At 36.7% G+C, this 19,536-nt stretch overlaps 2 protein-coding genes and 1 pseudogene across 3 annotated transcripts; 1 reads left to right on the forward strand and 2 right to left on the reverse strand.

Moving 5' to 3' along the window:
- Nucleotides 1–2,367: 2,367 nt before the first annotated feature.
- On the reverse strand, nucleotides 2,368–4,269 carry LOC145589123 (uncharacterized). Its single transcript, XM_081645684.1, has 3 exons — nucleotides 3,736–4,269; nucleotides 3,292–3,646; nucleotides 2,368–3,206 (listed from the first exon to the last, which is right to left on the reverse strand). Exons 1-3 carry the CDS (start codon nucleotides 4,267–4,269, stop codon nucleotides 2,368–2,370), a joined length of 1,728 nt encoding a protein of 575 aa, XP_081501810.1.
- Nucleotides 4,270–6,479: 2,210 nt separating this feature from the next.
- On the forward strand, nucleotides 6,480–8,519 carry LOC145589872 (pentatricopeptide repeat-containing protein At4g21065 pseudogene; annotated as a pseudogene).
- A 173-nt stretch (nucleotides 8,520–8,692) lies between these two features.
- LOC145589871 (DNA replication licensing factor MCM4-like) lies at nucleotides 8,693–14,490 on the reverse strand. 2 transcript variants are annotated; one of them, XM_081646565.1, is made up of 18 exons: nucleotides 14,372–14,490; nucleotides 13,608–14,276; nucleotides 13,367–13,495; nucleotides 13,188–13,269; nucleotides 12,445–12,577; nucleotides 12,289–12,360; nucleotides 12,078–12,203; nucleotides 11,878–11,991; nucleotides 11,579–11,791; nucleotides 11,378–11,476; nucleotides 10,973–11,133; nucleotides 10,561–10,657; nucleotides 10,314–10,475; nucleotides 10,129–10,209; nucleotides 9,957–10,035; nucleotides 9,231–9,367; nucleotides 9,113–9,143; nucleotides 8,693–9,008 (listed from the first exon to the last, which is right to left on the reverse strand). In XM_081646565.1, the coding sequence occupies exons 1-18, from the start codon at nucleotides 14,406–14,408 to the stop codon at nucleotides 8,953–8,955; spliced, it is 2,478 nt and encodes an 825-aa protein (XP_081502691.1). In that variant the 5' UTR covers nucleotides 14,409–14,490; the 3' UTR covers nucleotides 8,693–8,952. The 2 variants fall into 2 exon arrangements, with proteins under 2 accessions (XP_081502691.1, XP_081502690.1); XM_081646564.1 differs by having other exon boundaries at nucleotides 9,090–9,143.
- Nucleotides 14,491–19,536: the final 5,046 nt, after the last annotated feature.

A 19,536-nucleotide genomic window follows, 5' to 3' on the forward strand; every position in this document is an offset into this window, starting at 1 on the left:
GCACCACAAACCACGAACGAACAAACCCAACACCACAAACCACGAACGAAACCAGCACCACCAACTCACCAATCAAACCACGAACGAACCCATGAACCCACAAATCACGAACGAACCCACAAACCCAGCACCACCAACTCACCAATCAAACACGAACCACGAACCCACAAACCCTTCTCTATCACCAATTAAAGCTTTAATTGGTCAAATTTAACCATCAAAACTCTAGATCTAGAGGTTTAATGGTTAAATTTGTCCATAAAAGCGACAATGACGAAACAACAAGAAAAGAAAGAAGTTAAGAGACAACGGAGGCGGCGATAAGCGAGGGGACAGCGGCGTGACTTCTGGCGAGGTGTTGTGGTCGAATTGAGGGGAGATCGGTGAAGAAAGAGAGAGAAATTCCGGGTACATGAAAAATTCGGTGGTGGTGGTAGCGGTGGTGATGGTGGTGGTGGTGGTGGTGGTTGGCAATTGAAGGTGACGATGAATTTTATTGGGAGGGGAATGATTTTGGTGAAAATGGTTAAGTTAATCAATGTAGGGTTTAAGTTAATAAGATAAAATCAGTAGTTTAATTAGGGTGTTAAAAAAAAAAGTAAGGGTAATTTTGTAAAATCACACAAATAAACTTACTAAAAAAGAAAAGAAAAAAGTTTGTTGCAAGTAATGTGTACCGACCATTTTTAGTAATTGTTGCGAGTAATTCGTAACGGAGGAAGTACATGTCTTGTGCCCAAGATTTATACACAGATCATAACAATATTACGGAGTATGTATTTGGTAGTAGCTATTGCTTGCGTTATTTAAATATTTCACTAATTTGAAAAAAGTTGGGTCACCGAGGAGAAAATAAAATCGAGTCATCCTTAACAATTATATGATGGAGGAGAGAAGAAAGTAAACAGCTTATGTGTAAACTTTATCCAATTTATATTATAGGTGAAAGTTTAAGCTCAAAAAACATCAAATTTGATCACTCATGTACCTTTCTTGTACAATTATTTAGTACGTACACTATTTATTAATTGTTACCATTCAGTAAGATCGATAGCAGACAAGGTAATGGAAGTATTAAGTTTAAAAAAACTACAATTTGACTCAAATTTTAAATAGCGCACAATTTGTAAAGTTGATATGCCATAAGGTGCAAGTTTGAAAGTTGCATACATGCTATTATCGACTCATCATAATTCTATAATAACGTTCAATGGCAGCTTTACCAATGCAATTAATCAGTCAGTTTCCCAACCAAGACAAACTAAATCTAACATTTCATCCCAAGACGTTTAATTAACAGAATTGATAAAAAAAATGTTGGGAAATTCCCATTGATACACTCCAGGTATTGACTTTTCTCAGCGGTACCACCTTTTTTTTTTGACTTCCTGCTGATACACTTGAGTTTTTGACTTTATAATTGACGTGATTAAGTCTGTTAATCAGACGTTAATAACTTTGTTTATTGACATTTTAGGCTTAGTAATAGATGAAATGACTTATGTACCCCCATTTTTTAATCATTTCCCTCCAAAAATTTCCCCCTTAATTTTGCTTTATTTCCCTCCAACTTCCCAACCCTTAGTCTCTCCCTATAAAACCCCACTTTCCCTCTGTATTTTTCCTAAAATTTCCCCTCCATTTTTTCGATCTCACCTCTTCTCCTTTTCTTTTTGTTTCTGTTTGTCCATGCTGGTCTGACATGGCTGGTTCTGCAGGAAGTGGTTCCTCTTCTGGGAGCAGATTTGGGAGGTCCATGTGGGTGAGACGAATTCAATGCAATTGTAATCCACCAAGACTTGCTGATATTAGGGTTTCTGACTCAATTTCGAATCCAGGGAGGTCATATTACAAGTGCAGGCATTGTGGTTTGTTCATGTGGGTTCCTGAAGATCAGATTATAGGCAATCATGAAGAATCATCGAATTTGAGAGTATTAAGAGAGGAATTTATTGAGTTCACAGACAAAGCATATGAGTTTGCAAACTATGTTTATATGGTTGTTAGAATTGCTCTAGTGATGTATCTTATTTTGTTGTTTGTAAGCCTGAAATGAGCATTGTGCCATGTACTTCAGGGACTAAGTGTACTAGTGATTTTCTTAGTTATGATTGAAAATGGAAAAATAATTTGCATTCTGTTTTAACTAATATTAACAAGCTGAGCAAAATGGCATCATTTGCCAACATTCATTAAAGTCAAACTCAGATCCAAGTCTTAATATAGACAAAATGGCATAATTGTTCAACATACCATGTAAGTTCAGCAAAAAAAACCCAAAAAATAAAGAGTTGACTACAAAGTTTGACTTTCTATCAAAATTACTAAAAAAAGCATAGGCTACTGCTAGTGAAAACAGAATACTTGCTAGCTTTGAGAGTTTCCTTGAGACATGTGGATTGGTTGGCTAGGCAACTGTGAGGCTGTCAGCACTGTTTGTTGCTCAGCTGAGGGTCTTCCCTTCTTTCCCTTAGCTATTTTGGTTGAAGCTGCTGCTTGAGATGCTGAAGGTTGAGTTGCTGCAGACTGAGATCCAAGTGCTTCAAATTGCTTTGCTGCCTTGGCTGCCTTAGCTGCATTACTTTGGTCTCTGACCCTAGGGTTCTTGATGACAACAACATCATTTGACTTCAATTCTTTTCCTGTTAAGCCTCCCTTGCAGGTTGTCTTATTATGCCCAAAGCAACCACATTTGCTGCATTTCACTGTTTTGGACCTTTTTCCAGGTTGCTCCTCACCTTCTTCTCTCTTCCTGTTCCTGCTTGGTCTTCCAATTCCCCTCTTCATCTTAGGAGGCATGATGATTCTACCTGACTCATCTGCAGGCCATTGTTCTGTGTCAGGAATTGGATTGATGCAGACACTGTAAGCTTGCTTGTAAGTCTTGACAGAGTACCAGGAACTGACAAAGTCATGTGGGTCCAACTTGGCATCAATGCAAGCCCTAATGGCATGCCTACAAGGCACACCTGTCAGTTGCCATGCCCCACAAGAACAAACTTTCTTGTTTAAGCTGAGTGGAAATTGTGATCTTCCCTCATGAATTTCATATTCACCTGGGCTGGACTTGAATACTCTGCATTTTGAGCTAGCTTTTCCTATTTCTTTCACTAGCTTCACAACTTTTGGAGTTATGTCTTCATCATTCCAAGATCTTGCATTCTCCATTCTTGTTGCAATTCTCACCATACATACCCTCCTTATTCCTGCACAACATTATCTTACTTAGAAAAAAAAAGACAAAATCAGAATAAAATAGCAATGTTAAGACAGTGAAAGCTTGGTTAATACCTTCTAGCAAAGTCAAAATAGGCCTACACCTATTCACCCCTAGAGTAGAGTTGAAGCTCTCTACAAAATTGGATGTATTGGAGTCATTGCAAACATTTGGGTCAAATGCATGCTTACTCCACTTAGACTTCTCACCCAACTCTGCAAACCAAGTCATGACATCATCTCCTCCTGCTTTTTGCAACTTCTCCATAGCTTTCCTGAATGTGAAAGCTGAAGAAGCATTGCATGCTCTCCAGAACAGAACATACATCATAGGGCCTGGAAATAGCCTCTTGTAGTTTCTACTTAGATGCCTACAGCAGAACCTCCTGTCAGCTTGTGGCCACACTTGTTCTAGTGCAAGTTCAACTCCCTGAAAAAAGATTACAGGCTGTCATCATTTGTATGTTTGCATATAATAAAAAAGAGAGTGAAAGCTTGACAAAAACAACAAATACTTGCCTTTTGCCTATCAGAAATAATGGTCCAATGCTCTCTTGATGAATCTTTTACAATGTTCAGCAAATGCCAAAAGAAGTAGGTCCAGGACTGCTTGTCTTCTTGGCCAACTACAGCATATGCTATGGGGAAGATCTCATTATTTCCATCTATTCCCACAGCAGAGAGCAATACCCCCCCATAGTTTCCCTTGAGGTGGGTTCCATCTACACCAATTAATGGTCTAACACCCCTTAAAAGACCTTTCCACTGTCCAGTGAATGATATGAAAATCCTTGAAAATTGAAGCTCTTTAGGGATTGACTCTGTTTCATTCCATGCACAAAAAGCCTTGGTCTCTGGGTTTGTTTCTATGCACATCTTAGCATACATTGGCAGTAGTCTATATGACTCATCATGCCCTCCAAACAACTGCTCAATGACATAGCTCTTTAACCTGTACAAGGTTGACTGCCTCATGTAGATGCCATATCTTTGAAAAAGGAGTTCATTGAGTGCTTTCCCAGGAATGTCTGGGTTAGCCCTGATGTCTTCCATGACTTTCTGAGATGCCCACTTCACATTGCATATGGGGTTGTAAGTCTCTAAGCCCCTGCAAGTGTGTATATTGGGCCATATTTTCTTGATTGCCTCTCACCCACATTTTCACCAGCACTACTACCCTCACTCATATTTGCATTAACCCTAGAAGCTGATCCTTCTAGCTGACTCACTCTATCACCAACACCTAGCATCCTTCTCTCAGTAACAGTTGATCCTTTCCCTAACCCCTTTCTTATAGCTGTTGATCTAGGTACCTTTTTCCTAAACACAGTTGTTTGGGAAGCATTTGTCGATGTGTCATTAGCAGAAGCAGAAGGTGTGTCAGTCACTGTCAAAGGTGAAAATCTAGGACTCCTTCTAAGTGCTAAACCCTTGAAGACTGTGTTTGGAGACTTGGGAGATGGTGGTTGCATTGGTGCTGTTTTAGTGGTAGCTTTCTTCTTACCCTTTGCTGCACCCTTGCCTTTCCTAGACTTCTCTATCTTCTCCATACTTTTCTCAAACTCTTTTCTACCCTTGGTATACTCAGCAGCAGACTGATTTCTTTCTTCTTGGGGTGACTCATAACCCTCATTATACCTTGGTGGAGAGGCCTCATTATTAAGGTTTATCTCTTCAATAGAAAGGGGATGTTCAGTTTGGGAAGGGTCAGACAGGGGAGGTTCATTTTCAGAAGGGTCAGAAATGGGAGCATCAGTTTGAGAAGGGTCAGGAATGGGAGCTTCAGTTTCAGGAACAAGTTGATCTGATTCAATTTCAAGGGGTTGTTCATTTAAGGGTGCATTATGAGAAGGTTGATCAACATGGGGTTGTTCAGATTGGGAAGGTGCAGGAAATGGTTGTGCAGATTTGGACTTCATCCTTAGCCTATTGGTCATTCTATTCAAAACAGTTGGTTTCTTAACAAAACCTACCCAAATGTGATAAACCTCACAGTCACCTAGGGTGTGAATCATCTTAAAAAGATCAGCATCATCTAGTAAAGGGTGATTCTTTTCATTAAAACCATAACCAAATGATGGGTTGACTATGGGAAACTCAGAGTCTACTGCAGCAGTGTCCTCAAACTCCATAACCAAATCAAGCAAATTACATCTATCTAAGTCAACATTGAGATCAACATGCTTGTCAAAGTAATGAAACCTTAACACAACCTCACCCATTCTGCAAAAGAAGGTAAACACTATACACACTTACAACATAATATAAATTCCAAATCATATCCAACAAACCACAACATGCATATACATTCCAAATCAGGTATCCTACTAACTATAACATGCACAAAAATCCCAAAACAGGTATCCAACAATCAATCAAATAAGCAACTACATTCCAATTCAAGTAACATACAATCAATGAAACAGGATCATGCGATTTCATCCAAATTAAATACATACTCTACATAAATAATTGCACACACAATATCACGCACTTAATACACCTGAAAAAACCCTAAATTCGCAAAAATACAGAACATTTACATCATGAATTTAACCTAAATTCGAAACGAAAAAACAGAACATCACATCTTCACCAAATCATGCAAAAATGAACAGTAGTAGTGCTAATGTACCTGAATTATGCAAGATTATCCTCAAATGGTTGTGTATACCAAAAAGATCAGCGAATTTCCCTTGCAAAACCCTTGGACTTCGTCGTGATTGCACCAGAGAGCAGAGGAGAGAGAGATGAAATTTGAAAGAGAGTTTGTTTTATGTCAAATCGACATAAATGGAAGGGGAAGGGGTTTAATTATGGGTGATGGAGGGAAGGATTAAAAGGGGGCATTTTTGTCTTTTCCTACTTTATTAACCTAATCTCAGCTTTTAACCTAAAATTACTAAGTTATTAACGATTGATTAACGGACTAATCACGTGAGTTAACAAGTAATAAACTGAGGTGTACCACAAAGAAGTCAAAAAAAATTAGTGGTGCCACTGAGAAAAGTCAATTCCTTAGTGGTACCAGTGGGAATTTCCCAAAAATGTTTCTAGATTTAGATTGAGCGGAGTATTTACCTAAAGGCTAAAAGGCTGACTTGAATCTAACTCGAAAACCATACAAGATACGCCACAAATCTGACCCAATATAATCATTTAAGCCAAACTTTTTAGTCCGACAAAAAATAAAAATATTTATATACACTCAGATACAAGGTGCATCAAAAGTATTTTTCACACGTCCCTTTGGTCCGGTTTATTCACCGGGGCAATAATGCCAATTTGCCAACCCGATTTTCTCCACAATGAAGACTTGAAAAAAAAACTTGAAACACAAAACAGGGGACCAAAATGAACTGAACTCATCACCTTCCACGAGTATACTCTACAGATAAGATGTATTCACTGTAGAAAACTCAAGTTATTTGTCTTCAAGCTATTCATCAATGGAGGTAACCACCATGTCTCAGGCTATGCAACTCCATGCTCAAGCACTCAAATCAGGCGCACAACCCCACCATCAAAATTACAGCAAGCTCTTCACTTTCTCTGCTCTTTCCCCTTCAGGTGACCTCAATTATGCGCGCCTTATTCTCGATTGTCTTCCAACCCCAAATTCTTATTACTGGAACACCATGATTCGAGCTTACTGCGAAAGCTCAGACCCTTATCAATCAATCTTTCTTTTTCTTGCAATGCATAGTGATCAATCTCATGGTTTCGTGCCGAAACCAGATAAATTTACTTACCCTTTTGTTTTGAAGGCTTGTGGTAGATTGAGGGATACCCAGTTGGGGAAACAGGTTCATTGTTTGATCTGTAAAATGGGGTTTGAGTCTGATAAATATGTTTGTAATTCTTTGATTCATATGTATGGGAAATGCAGTGATTTGGGGTGTGCACGTAAGGTGTTTGATAATATGCATGAGAGAGATGTTGTTGCTTGGACTTCTGTGATTGATGGGTTAGTTGATAATGGTAGAGCTGTCGAAGCGATTAGGTTGTTTGAGGAGATGGTGGAGTGTGGTGTGGAGCCTAATGATGCGACTATTGTGTCGGTTTTGAGGGGTTGTGCTGAGGCTGGGGCGTTCAAGGTTGGGAGAAGGGCTCATAGGATTGTAGATGAACAGGGGATTGGTTTGAAGGCTAATGTTAATACTGCTTTGATTGATATGTATTGTAAATGTGGGTGTATTGATAGTGCTAGAGAAGTATTCGACAAGGTTTTGGATAAGGATGTGTGTGCTTGGACTGCCATGATTCATGGCCTTGCTAGTCACGGTATGATTAAGGAAGCTATTGATTCTTTTGAAGAAATGAAAAAATCAGGTGTAATGCCTGATGAGCAGACCATGACTGCTGTGCTAGCAGCATGTAGGAACGCGGGCTGGGTGACTGAAGCTTATTGTTACTTTGAAGACATGAAAAAGAAATATGGAATCAAACCTAACCTTCAACATCATGGATGTATAGTGGACCTTTATGCGCGATCAGGACAGTTGGATGAGGCTGAAGATTTTATTAGGAAGATGCTGATTCGGCCTGATGCAGTGCTGTGGAGAACTGTCATATGGGCGTGTAAAATTCATGGAGATAATGATCGTGCAGAGCGTTTGATAAAGGAAATGAACGTATATTTTGATGACTGTGGGAGTTATGTACTTCTCAGTAATATTTACGCCTCTGCCGGAAAATGGCATGATAAGGCTATCTGTAGGGAAACAATGAGCAGACAAGGGCTTGTGAAAACACCAGGCTCAAGTAAGATTGAGGTTGATGGTAGTGTTCATGATTTCACTGCAGGGGATTCGAGTCACATTGAAGCACGTAATATTTATAAGAAGTTGGAAGAGATATACGAGAGGTTAAGAGAAGAAGGATATAAACCTGAACTTTCAGAGGTCATGCTAGAAGTTGATGATGAAGAGAAGGCTACACAATTGCTTCATCATAGTGAGAAACTTGCTGTTGCCTTTGGACTGATGAAGATGAAACCAGGTTCCCAAATTAGAATCGTAAAGAATTTGCGATCTTGTGAAGATTGCCATTCTTTTATGAAATTGATTTCTATGGTATATGAAAGGGAAATAATAGTTAGGGATCGCATTCGTTTCCATCATTTTAGGAATGGGGTCTGCTCCTGTGGAGATTACTGGTGAACCTATCTCCAGCTACCCCCTCTCCACTTCTTTTTGTTCATGGAATGAACGTGCTAGGTCTTTGTTAGGCATTACACAATTTGTAATTAAGTTGAGACAAAGTGGAGGCAAGTCTAAAGAGCTCATCATAATCCACCATATTTACAGGAAAGCAGGCCTGTCTATTAAACACTAAAACAACAAATCTTTACAAGACACCTCTCGTTTCATATCTCCAACTGCTTGATTCTTTATTACCGTTGCTCGTTCCCGACTTTCAGGTTTTATGGGAATTTTTCTTTTGATACTTTCAACCAGCATTTCTAACACAAGGACCAACTATCTAATGACAAGAACTGAAGAACTCAAATCACAAAAAATTGTCTAAGATCATGGCATTCATATAATAATAACACTACAACAGATTTTGCTGGAACCTTACAGAGCGGTCTTTTTACAATGAACTATTGTCACCAAACTTCATGAAACTTGTACATGCCAAGTTTTAGGGTGATACAGTTGGACTGTTTCCTTGATGAATATTCTTCTGATTCTGAGGTTTGCTGCATTCCTCTTCTATATTCTCTTTACACTATCACCATGAACAGATACAAATCCCTCGCTTGCTAGAGTTGATAATGCATTCCGAACCTGTTACATTGGAGAGCAAACAAGTCAATATCAATCAAATAATAAACAAACAAATAAAAACAGATAGATGCTATAACTTACATCATTAAGGTGGAATTCAGCACCAGAACTCTGCTTCTTCAGCTCTTCAAGCAGCTGCCAGGTGAATATATCAAATATCAGAATCAGACATCACAAATTTGATACACAGACTCTTCATGGACTCAAAATATAACTTGTTACCTCTAATGTGCGTATTGATGGTCCGCCAAGTTGCATTTTGTCCATAATTACATTGCGGGTTGCAGACAACACTTGTTCACGTCTTATCCTTTCACTTGCTGATACTCCAGTTGTAATTAGATCCATATCTATGGTTCCTGAGAGAAAGAAATCCAAAATGTGAGATTCAAGTACTCACAGCAACATTTAATGCTGGAAAACGTATAGGAACTAATATAGAACTAAGACAGAACAACAAAAATGAGTTTATTAATTGCTATACATAGTTCAACACAATAGCTGTTCATGTTTTATCTATTGCCACAAGAGTCCATTTATTGTAGGATATAGATCGAGAAAAGTACTCCATCTGAAATTAAATACTTAAGGATAGAAATACTGCAACTACTTAAAATGGCAATGCTTTTGGGTATAGTCATGTATTGTTCATAATTGAGAGAGGTTTGGGAGTTGGGACAACAAGGCAACTAACAGATATTAACAGGTTTATGTGTGAAATGGTCTATTTCTCCACCAATGATGACACACATACCAACTTACAAGGAAAGAACTTGAAGATTTAAGTATCTTATACTCATGTATTGTTGGTAATCAATAGTCATGAAAAATGGTGCATTTTAGAAGCTAGACTCTAACTAAAGGATAGATATTGCGGTTGACAACAAGTATCTGCTGTCATCCTTGCTGTTCTGTATAAGTTAAATATACAATTGAATGTGCATTTACCTGTAGAATGATCAGTTGCTGATTGTTGCATTGCAACTTCTAGTAGCCGAATAGCTTCAGTCACATCTTGCTTCTCAACCTGCATGTACCAAGATATTAAATACAAGTCCCCCTCCACTAATATCATGCTATCTCCAATTCTCCATTCATGATAGACTTAATATTCACTCACCCATTCAGAAAAACGCATCCGAGCCAATGCTTCACCAAGTCGTATTAAACTCTCAAGTTGCCTAGGGGTTGCAGTTATAACCTGATCATTATTGAAATTAGATAAATCACGGATCAGATAAAACCACTTTTAGGCTCCCATGAAGCTGGAAGAATCTTTAAAAGCTGCAGCGGATTTTACTATACCTTCTTACTACTTCCCGGAAAGTTTCCTTTCTTTCTCATCTCAACATATCCACGGATAAGTTCTTCAGAAGCTTCATCAGAAAGCCGCGGATGAATATTTTTTCTTGCATAACTCACGTAAGTAGTTAATGTCTGAAGGTCTAGAAAATCCTGCTGTATGCTCTGCATATTGTAATAGAAGACATTCAGACACATGCTGAATGCAAGAGATTGTTCTCTTGCAACAAAAAACAGAACTTGATCATACCTCTGGGTCTTCAAAGTGAAGAGCAACTATATGCTTTGCAAGGCGCCTGTCAGTCTGTTCATCAGCTTTGTCAAGTATCAAATATATCAAATCAAACCTGTAAAAATAATAAATAAATATATAAATAAAAATAAATTTGAATTGAGACACAAAAATATGGGGATTCTACATTATTCTTAAGAAAACCTTCTAAGCATTCACAGTGCAACGTAACATAGTTAACTACTATAACGTATGATAGGCAGATAGACCACATTTGGGCATGTTAATGCCCATCTACTCAAGTTGGTATGCAGGATTGCATGTATTATCACCTTAAGTAGTTAAAAAATAATGAATAATAGGAGCATAGTTGTAAGGTTGATATTATATTAGTAAACATGATGCATGTTATGCAGGTATGTATAATTACCTTGACAGTAACGTAGGGGGAAGGTGTATGTTGTCAATAACAGACAAACGAGGATTGTAACGTGAACCACTGGGATTTGCACAAGCCAGTACTGAGGTTCTAGCATTAAGGGAAGCAATGATTCCAGCCTTTGCGATTGAAACTGTTTGTTGTTCCATCACCTAAGTTGTGTTGAATTCAGAACCAAAAGTTAGGGATCACAATATCGCACTAGAATTAACTAATGCAAATGGAAGACTAAATGTGGGAGCTGGGAGCTTCTTTTGGATTATATCAAAAGCTTGGCATGATGTAAAATTGAGCTGGGAGCTTCTTTTGGATTATATCAAAAGCTTGGCATGATGTAAAATTGACCAACTACTGCAAGATGATCTCAAAGCAGCATGAATGGTGATGAACTCTTACCTCGTGTAACATACTTCGTGCACTTTCAGACATTTTGTCAAATTCATCAATGCAACATATGCCTCTATCACTTAGAACAAGGGCTCCACTCTCCAAAACCTGAATTTACAAAACATATCACATGAAGTATATGTTATATAACCTGTATGGAATGAATGGAACCGCTGATTCAAAACAATCATAAAATAAGTACTATCTTACGGTTTCCCCTGTTTCAGGATCTTTGGCAACATAAGCAGTCAATCCAACAGCTGAACTTCCTCTACCACTTGTATATATCCCACGAGGAGACAGCTTATGGATATACTGAAGCAGTTGTGACTTGCTTGTTCCAGGATCACCAACAAGAAGAATGTTGATGTCACCACGGAAATTAGCTCCAGCTGCCAGCTTCAAGTGACTACCACCAAACAGCTACAGATTGGAAAATATAGCAGCATTAGCATCAATCCACTAAGAATTCAACTATTCAGTTTGATTGGATGAGTAATTCTGTATACCTGACAAAGAAGGCCTTTCTTGACATCATCAAGCTCCCAAATATTTGGTGCCAATGACCTTGTTAGCCGATCGTATATGTCAGGCAGTTTTGACAGCTCCTTCAATTTCTCCACCTAAAGACAGGAAGTGCATTTCAACCAAAAAACTCCAATAAATTGAAATTGATATGAGGTTTGAGAGACAGTAACTTTTCAGTTACCTTCTTTTGATAGTCAACATTCATATCTTCTTCGTTATTGCTTGAGCCCATATCTATCTCCATGGGGTCTTCATTCTGCATCCTTGACTTGTCGGTTTTCTTTATGTGGAGACAATCAATATAAGTCTGCCAAAAAAATAGGTACCATCAAGTTAAGAGATAGCCTCTTTGTGTCTCAAATAATACAAGGATGCAAGGGCTAGATACATGCCTTGAACAATGACTTCACATTTCTTTGTGTAGGTCCAACTCTGACACTCATTGCCCTGTAAATTCCAGTGACCTAGAAGACACAAAGACCACAATTTAACATGTGATAAGAGTTTGAAAGTAAAGTCACCCACTGATATAACTGCTCAGTGCTCACCTCAACCCGGTCACCTGGCTTTGCTGAATCCACCAATTTATCGTGCAACAACAAGCTCACTGTGTGAGGTGTCCCTCCGTCAGGAATCTCATCCGGTGTCTCTTGGAGCCGCACAATCTGCTTATCAGCAAACCTGATGGATAATCACAGTCAGCCTAGTCTTAGCAGAAGATGCATTATATAAATTGCTAGAGCTAGCTCTGCACTCTTGACTGATTGGTTTCTATTTCCACCCTTTCTTAAAAACAAATACCAGCACAACACTATTGTTAAGCTAAAATTGAATTGTATAATGGAGCATCTATTCACATGCCCTTCAACACATTCTTAACATAATTAATTACTAAAGACAACATTCTTCCTGAGTTCCTGAAAGAAGAGATTCAAAACTATGCTACCTCTGCTCTTCCACATTGAATTTAATCCATTTGTCTAACTCAAATATCAAGATAGCATTGGACCCTCAAACTTTGTCTGAAAGACATGGTCAAAACTCAAGGATGGAATATGTTGGAAATCTTAATATATGATACACGGTTAGCAAAAAAAGGTTCAAGCATCAACAGCTAAACAGAAATCCTCCTTTGACACTAGTTCTGATAACCACCACATTTCCTTAAGCTCTATAATCATCATTGTAATGGCATTGGAACTATATTTAGGGAAATTATACATATAATGAAGTACAAAATATCAGAACTAAGCAACATTACACAGTTTAGCAAAGAGTTAGATTGATATACCTGCATCTATTGTGAACAAGTGACATAGAGTTCTTTGCCTTGCATTCTTCCCTAAAACAGGCTGGAGGCTCACTAACTCTTCCTGTTAACGTTGCAAATAATTAAAAGCACTTCAGCAAAAAAGCCTCAACTTAACACTTGCATAAATACAACAAAATGAGCAAATTAAGAAGATTTACCTCGGTCTACAACAAGGGAGTCAGTGAAATATCCACATACAAGACACCTGAAAACCGCTTCTCGAATATCGGGTATAACTGAACTGCATCTAATAACCATCCCCTTCAAAGATACCATCTTCTCAATATCTATCATATATCAAAAATAAATACACCCATTTCACAATCATTCTCAATTAAACAATGGCTAACATCAAAAGAACATAATTACAGCTAATATTAGAGAGAACAAAAAGTTTACCAGAGGGATTCAAATTCCTCATACAACTAGAAACTTTAAGATTAAAGATCCTAGCTTGAACATGCTTCTCAAAAAGGGGCTTAATCTTGGCAACAATATCCATCAAAACGATATCAAAAATCGCCAAAACTTCAAGAGGATACCTCACCATCTTATTATACAAATCAGGATCATAATCAAACACATGGTGTGCATCAACATCAAGCCAATCACCTTCAATCTCAATCACTCGTCGAATCGATCTCATATACTTTCCTTCCAACTCACCACTCTCAAAATCAATAGATTCATCCCTAAAATTCCTCAAAAACCTAAGAATTGCACCATTAACATCTTGAACACTAATATTAGTCCCCCAAACATACATTGGAGGAGCATCATCACCATCAAACCCCTCCCCGGCTTCCGACGAAGTCGGCGTGGGGGCAACGGGTGTCGAAGGAGTTGGGTCTCGCCGCGGTCCACCCCTTCGGCGAGACCCAGTAGAAGAAGGGGTTCTAGCCTCATTTGAAGGGTTTAGCCTTGACCGAAGTGGAGTTGAGGTGTTCGACGAAGTGGGTCTTTGACTCCGGCGAGTTTGCCGACCTCCGCCGCTTCCGCCGCCGTCGCCGGGAGAAGAGAAAGTGTTTCCGATTGGACTAGATGCGAAATCATCTGGGGAAGAAGGACCTGCAAAAAATGTGGAAAAAATTGGGTTAAATTGAAATTGAATTGAATCTATGAAATGGGTTTTTGAGAAAGAGGAGAGAGAAAGAGAGGGTTACCTCCATTGATGTTGCCGGGAGAAGAATCGGACGCCATTGATGAGGGTTTAGGAGAGAGAAAATGAGGTTTTGGGGTTTTGTTTGGGAGAAATTGGGGAAATTGAGTGAAAGAGTGTTGTTTTTTGGCGTTGATTTGGCGGGAAATGAGTGTAGTTCCCGCCAGAATTGGTTAGTGGGTTTAGGTTAAATCGGAATATGTGAGTGGCTGATTTTTATGGGCTGGTTAATTTGGGCTTTGTATTGTATGGGCTTTGTGGTACTGAAATTGATGGGCTAATAATACTTTTTAGCCTTTTTTTTTTGGGCTAGAGTTTATTTTAAGGGATTTAGCCGTTTAGAACTTTTAGGTCCAAATGCCAACATTCAAGAGTCAAGACTAATATTAAAAGTTAATTAGGTTTTAGACTTTTAGCTTGGTTAATGCCTTATTTTTTTCAAACTTTGTTCTAAGTTACCGTCTCTCTTGTGAATTATGCTCGTTGTATCTTGTAAAGTACAACCAATTATCGAGTTTGTGCATTTGAAATTAATTTTGCTCATTTGCATTGCTGTGCTCATATATGTAAGTGAGTGTGCTTATTGTGTACATGTTGAATTAAATAATTAAGTGAAAGAGCGAAATAAAATTTTCACTTGTGTATATGAGCAAAATTTCCGCATCTTAAGCAACACAAAAGATAGATCAATAAATCGTACGATTTTGTGGTCTCTGTTACGACTTTTTTATTGCTTGTCACAACTATCGGATTATTTCTTGGGAACTAAATTAAGGGTTTCCTTATTTTATAAAGAGAAACTGATCAACCTTTGTTCTATTGATGGTTACGATAAGCTCTCATATTTGCAACCTATAAACTATGTTTGATCAACCAAGGGCCTGTTCACTTCAGCTTAATTTCAGTCCAGTTTAGTTCAGTTCAGATCCAATCAGTTCAGTTTAGTTCAGTTCAATTCAATTTAGCTCCTAATTTCCTTCTCTCATAAAATATTCATTTCAACTTAGTTCAGTTCAGCTCGAATCAATTCAATTCAGTTCAGTTCAATTCAGTTCACTCAGTTCAGTAAATGTGAACATGCCCCAAGTCATATAAGTATTTATGTCCTGCCCCAAGTCATATAAGTATTTATGTCCTATGTTCCTCTTTAGTATTACATTCTCTTCATAATTTCTATTGTTGACTAGTGTTATGATTTGGGTAACACAACAATACCATTAATTACATAGTGTCTAATTTCACACCCGTCTTACAAAGAAAGAGTTTAATGTGACATTCCTACAAATGACATCTATAGGTATAGCTGATTTGCTTTGCAATTCTTCAGGATATTGAAAAACTTTTAATTCATCATCCACATCCATTTTGAAATTGTTCGTTAGAGGATTAGTGGGTATCTCCCAACATTCAAATTATTCCCACGGCGAACCTTTCTTACTTGCTTAATCATCTTCGTTATTGTTACCTTTGTAGGTAATCATCACAAATATTAGTATAGCTAAGATCGAAATTGATTTTTAACTTATAGGAACCTTTTATTACAATTGCATGTCTCATTTTTCGTACCACATAGTATTTTTTGAGCAAGTAAATCAACATTGATATCATTGGCTTTAGTGCTTTACATACACAATCATGATGACTGTTAAATTGCAATCTGCGCATTCCATGGCTTTTCATTAAAAATTTTGCAGTGAAAAAGATGAAAAGATTTAGGGAAGATCGATTGGTGTAACTCCTTGTTAAGGCCCCTACCTTCATGGAATAAGAATTCAACTGTATTTGAACAGCAGAATGAATAAACCTTTGAATTTACAGATTTTCATAATAATTACACTTGCTTCCTCTTTTGTTTTTACTGGCCCCTATTTTTAAGGCACCAATCCATCAATAGTTTCAAGCTAAGATATCTTTTTTCCCTGACTTCTTATAATTACCATTTTATCATATACTTACTCTGTTTTTTTATACTTGCAACATATCTTTTATTACGATTTCGAGAAGGTGATTAAACTAAGTAAACGAATGAATTAAGTTATGGAATTCAAACCGTAGCAACTTATCCCTTCTTCTTATAGGTGGTAAAATTTCGTAAATTAATTTATCCAATTACCTAGTAAATTTTTTTTTAAAATGTGTGTGGAAGGGATATGTTACAACTAAATAAAAACGGAGGAAGTATAACTTCTTCATTTGAAGGTACGCGGTCTCTTGACACTTTCTATGCAAACATAAATTTTTATATGTGGTTGGCCATGCACACCGTGTGGCCAATCAATTATTAGGGTTACTTCTATAGTGTAATAGGGTTACTTGGTCAGTATTAAAGGGGTTACTTCGTCTGTGTTATAAGATTACTTGGTCAGTATTAGTGTTACAGGGGTTACTCGGGCAATATTATAGGGGTGACTCAGTTAGTGTTATAAGAATTATTTTGTTCTTTTATAATTGGTCACATGGTGTGCCCAGCCACACACAAGACAGAATGCTAAGCAAATGATTTATTATTGCTAAACCGCTAAGAAAAGATGAAGAAATTGTTTTCCATCCTTTACATGATACCAAACAATGAAAAATAAAACGTTCTTTATCAAAACAAATAAAGCCTATTGCCCTATTATTTTTAATATATTTATTTTAGTTCAGTTCAGCTCATTTCTCTAACTTAATACAGTTTAGATTTAGGGCTAAAACGACCTTGCTTTTTTGCACTTTGTTTCATAGTCTATAACAGTATTTGTTTGCCTCTCTATTTTCGAGTTGATCGAAGATAATTTGATCTTGCAGAATTCTCATTAAAGTGATTGCCTCAAAACACAGGAACTAGACCCTTGTTTTAAGGATACTTGCACGCTTTAATTTGTTGCTCAATAAAGTTGATGTAAAATAGGTCCCATGCTCCATGACACTAATACAATTATGTTTAATAAGTCAATTTAACGTATGAAAAATGGAGCATTATGTTGTACCGTCCTATAATATAGTACCTATTTTTCTATTTTGGAGAATTAAAATATTGTTCCTTTTTCTATTTTTAGATAGTATATAAAAACCGTTATACCCTCACTTATTTAACTTTATTTATTATACTTCCTAATTTACCTTTAAATTTTGCACATGTCTTGTACTTTTTTTTCACTCTCTCTCTAACTTTTGTTTATGATGTACTTTTCACTTTTATTAATGTACTTTATCCATTTTCTCCTCCTATTTCTTAAATATCGTGAAAAAACACAAACAAGAATTATATTATGGGACGGAGGGAGTATAAACTTTTAATTGTTTTGTAATGCAGCCTAATAAAGTTTATAAGTTAAAGGAACATTTTGTTTTGTACAAAAAAGGGGGAGAAATAGGGATGAAATGGTGCTTCAATGCTACGTACTCCGTAGTACTTTTGGAGGTTTTGCATTATTTGTGCCTTTGAAACTAACATATACAATGAAGAGACATAGAGGTCCAGTATTTATATAATACGCCATCGATTTTAACATTAGAAGAGTGAACTTATACAAGAATGTTCCTCCGAAAATAAAACTAGATAGAGGTTTTTATTAGTATTTCCATCTAATCAAATTTAAAAGACTAATAGTAGCTTTAGTTAATAGCCCTAACATAATAAAAATTACCTTATTTTATCCTATAATTTACATGGTAATGACCCGACGTCTTTAAAATCGTAAAATGTGAATCCTTTGATACCTGATTTTTGGAATCAAAACCTATCTATATACATGTTTGCCCTTAGTTGTCCATTTGCTATCCAAAATTGGAAAGTAGACAACATATGTTAACATAACAATCATGCTTGATTATATAAGACACTTTATCATTACCTTTGTCCCATGTATAGTTATTTACTAGTACTTCATTGGTTATCTTATGATCTCTATTAGTATCTATAAGTAAGTTTCCCTCCATACTTGCATAAAGTTATTTGCTACATCTCATTACATACTTGAGCACGGTATGTGTTGAAGGGATTAATAATCATCTAAAAAAAAGCTTTTTTTTTTTGTAATTTTTTCTTATGATCCGTTAATTGTATAATCATCCGTCATATAGCAATTTAAGAAACTACATATAACAAGACTTCTACTCCGTACTAATCAAGATTTGCTATTTGGCTACACAAGCTATGATACAAAGATTACAAACGGCAACAAATTAAACCCAAAGTCATGGATACTACGGAGTACCTCTTAAAACTTTGCCACACGATAACTTAAATACGGTACTAATGATCCACAAGATATAGGATTAATGCAATCATGGAATAATCACAAAGTTACCCAAGGGAGTAAGGGACCTAAAATTATACTAGTACAAACTAACATCCAAAATTCTATCAATTCAACATTTTCAGTACCCATGATTTCATGCACTCCACATACCAATTCCATAAAATGTGGAAGTGATATGATTACATTATATGCATGACGTAATAACACACAGTGTAATAGAATAACACAAAATTTTAACTACTAAATCAGTAGATAATACCCAATAAATCAATATTCCTATGAATGACATTCAAAATGTTTGAGCCAATGAACAAACAGTATGCAGCTTAATGTCCGGTAACATCATCATTCATCATCAAAATCTGAGAAATTGATACAGTACTGTAGAGTTGTAGTGTTCATAAATAGGTTTGTTTGCCTTTTCCCCCTAGTTTGCGGCTTAACACCAAAATAAGCTCTTTTTTTTCTTTCTTTTTCTTTTTTTTTTTTTTATGAGTATAAGAAAGTGGCATAGCAACATAATACAGATTTATTTACAGCAGATTTCACTTAGCCAACACATAATATACTTTAAAAAGTAATACATACTAATACATACAATAATACATACTACCCCCGTTTCATATTATTTGCAACGATTAGACATTTTTCCTCTCTATTTTATGCCAAATCGTTGCAAATAATATGAAACAGAGGTAATATATATTGAAAAAAAAAACAAATATATAAGGCGTAAGCATAAGAAATTGGTATTTTATAAAATTTAATAAGTGGTACGGTAAAACCATAACTTTTTATGTGGTTCACTACAACTTAACAACATTGGTTATTAGCTAGCTAAGTAAACAATTATATCATATTATTAGGCCGGAAAACCGAATTTTCCAAATTATGTTCCTACAAGTATATATTAAACTAAGTACAA

The sequence above is a fragment of the Chenopodium album genome, chromosome 17, assembly GCF_948465745.1.
Source record: "Chenopodium album chromosome 17, dcCheAlbu1.1, whole genome shotgun sequence".
Taxonomy (NCBI): Eukaryota; Viridiplantae; Streptophyta; class Magnoliopsida; order Caryophyllales; family Amaranthaceae; genus Chenopodium; species Chenopodium album.